Here is a 4,765-nt window from a genome sequence, read left to right on the forward strand (position 1 = left end):
CTAACACATTTTCAGATGATGAAAAAAACTCTGATTGCGACGACGATAGTGACGACTGCGATTGTGAAAGCAGCGAGGAATCGGACTTGGACTAGAAAATGTAATACACTGATATAAAATATAACTTGATTCAAGAGACTGATTTTGAAGAAACACGAAAAAAAATTCTTCAGATTTAATTACATTTGTACTAGATGAATAAATTATTTTTCATTATAAAATAAATCTCTTAATACTTTAAGTTTTTTTCATAATATTCATTACGTAATTATAATTGAAGAACACAATTTTCAGTCTTAGGAACACTTTATTTACAATTTATTCACGCAGCAACGTTTCGAGAAAAATTCTTCTCTTCTTCAGGCTGAAATTACAAGAATGGTATGAACAAAATAGATCTAAATACCAGGACAATCCAGAAACTAAATTCAAGAACAGAGCAACAAAACAATGCAACTACAGTTTACGAACAACAATAGTGGAACAACAAAGACTAAGAACAATGACAAAAAACTATCAGAGGAAAAATCCACCAACTCACCTTATGAATAATGAATTAAAAATCGTCTGAAAAATTCAAACTCGTAAAATCATTCGAAAAAAGCAGGTTCATCTCGGGGTCTCAAATTAACGTGACGTACAGGTAGGTATGGACGCATTGATATGAATGAAACAAGAACATCGCACATACGCGGTCGGAATGCGTGCACTCGAGAAAAACTATTTATTTATTTCCTTTATCAAATTCGAATACGCAATACTGAGTGAACCAATATCAGATCTCGAGTTCACAGAATTGGGGTGTTTTCTTATAAGCAACATCTCTTTGAAACTACGCTTGAACCAATTGGTCTCTTTGGTTAGAATCTTCGCATTTTCAAAATCAAAAAGATGTCCCTCATTCTTAGCATGTTGGGAAAGTGCGGTTGCCTCAGATTGTCTTTTACAATCTAACTGATGTTGCCTCAATCTGGATCCGAAATATTGACACGTTTGTCCAACATAAATAGCATCACAATTCGAACAACCAACCCCATACACCAAACCGGATTGTCTCATTGGGGGATCAATATCTTTCAAACGGGAAAATAGGCTCTTAACAGTTTTATTATAATATGATACCACAATAGTAGATGTTCCCTTCATCAATCTAATCAACATCTGACTCAATTTGGGAATGTAGACTAATTTGTAATATCTGAAAATCTCTTTATCGGAACCATTATCAGTCGAAGGTATACTAGTTGAGTATTTCGAACCATAAAAAATTTTATTAACTAAAGTTTTAGGATAACCATTTTGACATAAAATGGTCGCTTGCTGTTTAAAATTCTTCGGATGAAATGATGTATCAGACAAACTAAGAATCTTCTGTTTGATACCCCTGACGACAGCAATTTTTTGCGATGTTGAATGCAGAGAATTGAAATGCAATGTACGGTGGGATGCCATGGGTTTAGAATATAGGTCAGTTTTTATACCACCACTATCCCTTATCAACAATAGGTCCAAGAATGGAATTTTACCATCTATTTCCATCTCATGTGTGAACTGGAGATTCTCATGGAAGCTGTTGAAAATCCTCAATACCTCTTCTAATCTACTCATGGGCACCGACATAATTATATCATCAACGTAAACAAAGACAAACGGTATATGAAAGTTCAAAACAGACGTAATTATAATTTTGTAAATGTTAAGTCGGCTGGCATCCACCATCCTCATCTAACAAGTGGCGTTGCGCGCCATCTCTTTCACTTTATTTCATATATCTCGCTATTTTAACAGATGACAGACCTAACTTGCGGCTATTTTTTCACAGGCAGCCATACATCATCCTATTCGAAAAAAAATTAGCTTTAATTTGATATCAAAAACATCCGTGTACGTCATGAACGTAGAAATACATCGAAATGTTACCTGCTTACACCTGGCTGCGAGGTAGTTGCGGCCGAGTGTGCAACGGCAGCTATGGATTTTAGTATTCTTTACATGCATTGCTATGATGTGGATGATATTTTATTTTAAAACGGAGTGAACTAAATTTCTCTTGGAATATTGATTAACATTAATTTAATTAAAATTACTTGCGGCCACTTTTGACAGGCTGCGGTGTTATCAGTGTATTCTCCTATCCATAAACGTATGTAAAAATGTGTGTTTGTCTCTGTACGTAATGAACGTAGTAATTCTGCAGCGGGATCTCGTACTATAAAGCAAAACCAGGCGCCGACTGCAACACCGACCATAAACTACTTAAATCACACTATGCGATAAAGCTGCAGAAGGGGAAAAGCGCGATGATACCCAAAAGGATCATACCACCCGAACCCGCTACCTTCCAGGCACGCCTGAACTCTGTCATCAGAATTGATGCCACAATGGATCCGGAGGAAGCTTGGACTTATAATTGCACTTATAAATATTTCACGATGCTGATGAAATCTAAAATATTTTCAAGGCATGAGCACCTCCGGTTTTTCCGGAAATGACGTCAACTTCCGTTTTTCAAATTAGAACACCATTTTTTTATTGCAGAAATAGATTCCTTAGAAAATTTCAAGTTATTTTGATGTAACATTTTTCAGTTCTGGTTGAAAAATTCTCTCTGAGCGGGAAAATTCGAAAAAAAAATCGAAAATAGAGCTCCGCTGAAACAAGAATAACTTCGAGGTTTTTGGATGGAAAATTTTCATTTTTGGGATTTTTCAAGATGTAAGATTGATGTATCCACTTCAAAAATCGAAATCGCGATTCATGATACAGGGGGTGAAAAAATCGCTTTCAAAGTTAGGGATGACAAAATCGTGAAAAATCAATTTTTTTCAAATTAGAACCCCATTTTTTTATGGCAAATATTGAATCTACGTTAAAAAATAATGTGAGTGTATGCATCACACCCTTGCCCTAAAATGGATATTTTCTGAGTTATTCCCAAAAAACTGTTTTTCGTCTTGAATTTTCAGCTATTTCTTTTCCCTTCACGCCAAAAAGATGACATTTTCAGGAACTGTTATTTGAACCATGCTGTAGATTTTTCACCCCTTCTTGAAACCGACTTCAAGTTACTATTAGGAGAACCATGGCAAACTCTCGCAGTTATAACTAGAAAAGATGCTCAAAGTTTTGACCGTTAATTTCTAGACATTTATTTATACGTCTCAGGAATGCTTCGTGCGTTGCTCTTCTTATTTCATCGAGAGGAAGAGATCTGCAAAAGTGTTTAAAAACCAAATTGACTTTCAAAACTATGAATCTAAAAATCTAAACAAACCTGAACGCATTTCTGACTCGTTCTATGCAGTCCTCTTTATCAGTCAGGGGAGTTGAGTAGACAATATTTTTTATTCTTCCCCAAACATAATAGTCTAAATGAGTTAAATCGGGAGAACGTGGTGGCCAAAGATGTGGACCATTGTCAAAGTGGATACATCAATCTTACATCTTGAAAAATCTCAAAAATGAAAATTTTCCATCCAAAAACCTCGAAGTTATTCTTGTTTCAGCGGAGCTTTATTTTCGATTTTTTTTTCGAATTTTCCCGCTCAGAGAGAATTTTCCAACCAAAACTGAAAAATGTTACATCAAAATAACTTGAAATTTTCTAAGGAATCTATTTCTGCAATAAAAAAATGGTGTTCTAATTTGAAAAACGGAAGTTGACGTCATTTCCGGAAAAACCGGAGGTGCTCATGCCTTGAAAATATTTTAGATTTCATCAGCATCGTGAAATACTTATAAGTGCTGAATTTCATGAAAATACGTTCAGTAGTTTCCCGTATAAATATGGGTGACGTTCCTCGTGAAAGACCCTGTATAGCGCAAACGCCAGCACTAACCAAGATAATATGGACCCTAGAGATCTAAACAGGAAACCTGCCATACTAAGAACAGAAGTCCAAAAAGCTATAAAATGGCTTAAGAACAACAAGGCTCAAGGAATTGACGGTATCACCGCAGAGGTACTCAAAGCACTGGGAGAGACAGGGGTAGACCTAATTGCAGTAGATTGCTGGAGAAATTGGAAGCGTATGGAATTAGAGATAAGCAGCTAAAGCTTATTGAAAGCTACCTGAAAGGCCGATAACAAAGAGTTTCAGTTACAATCAATTCTGAAACTTTTATATCTAATGACATAGAGATTTTGGCTGGAGTACCCCAAGGCAGTGTTTTAGGACCATTATTGTTTATAATATATATCTTCCTCTTAATATAAATAGGTGGCTGTATCCGATAATTTATGTTGACGATACCACTATTTAAAAAATTATTGATGACATCCTTAAATTGATGAATGAAATGAATAATGCTTATTTGAGTGTGAAACATTGGTGCTCCGAAAATTTCCTGAAAATGAATGCTAAAAAAACCGAATGCATAACGTTCCAAACTGAGAAATCCAAAGTAGTGCCTCCTGATGCTATTTTACTGGATGGTACTCAAGTCAAAATTGCAAACAGCGTAAAGTTCCTAGAGGTTTATGTTGATTCTGATATGAAGTGGAAAAATCATATAGACTACTTAAATAATAAATTAAACTCTACCATCTATGCTCTGAATGTTTTGAAAAAGTCAGTGAACGTATCCATCCTGAAAATTGTTTATTTTTCTAATTTTCAATCAACCTTGTCATATGGTATTGTGTGCTGGAGAGGCAGTTCCTACTCGAAATGTCTATTTGTGAAACAAAAACTAGCTTTAAGAACTATGCTAAATATGAAATACCGGCAGACCTGCAGGGGCGTTTTTCGCGCTAATGGCATTC

The 4,765-nt window shown here is 35.4% G+C and overlaps 1 protein-coding gene across 1 annotated transcript; it reads right to left on the reverse strand.

The window, feature by feature from the left end:
* Nucleotides 1-287: 287 nt before the first annotated feature.
* LOC123318885 lies at nt 288-1,669 on the reverse strand. The gene is made up of 2 exons (XM_044905656.1): nt 542-1,669; nt 288-364 (listed from the first exon to the last, which is right to left on the reverse strand). The coding sequence occupies exon 1, from the start codon at nt 1,618-1,620 to the stop codon at nt 721-723; it is 900 nt and encodes a 299-aa protein (XP_044761591.1). The 5' UTR covers nt 1,621-1,669; the 3' UTR covers nt 288-364; nt 542-720.
* Between the last annotated feature and the right edge of the window lie 3,096 nt (nt 1,670-4,765).

Source organism: Coccinella septempunctata, chromosome 8 (genome assembly GCF_907165205.1).
Source record: "Coccinella septempunctata chromosome 8, icCocSept1.1, whole genome shotgun sequence".
Taxonomy (NCBI): domain Eukaryota; kingdom Metazoa; phylum Arthropoda; class Insecta; order Coleoptera; family Coccinellidae; genus Coccinella; species Coccinella septempunctata.

Excerpts from the sequence above, each read along its gene's own strand:
- LOC123318885 (XM_044905656.1), bottom strand. The coding sequence starts at position 1,620 with ATGTCGGTGCCCATGAGTAGATTAGAAGAGGTATTGAGGATTTTCAAC.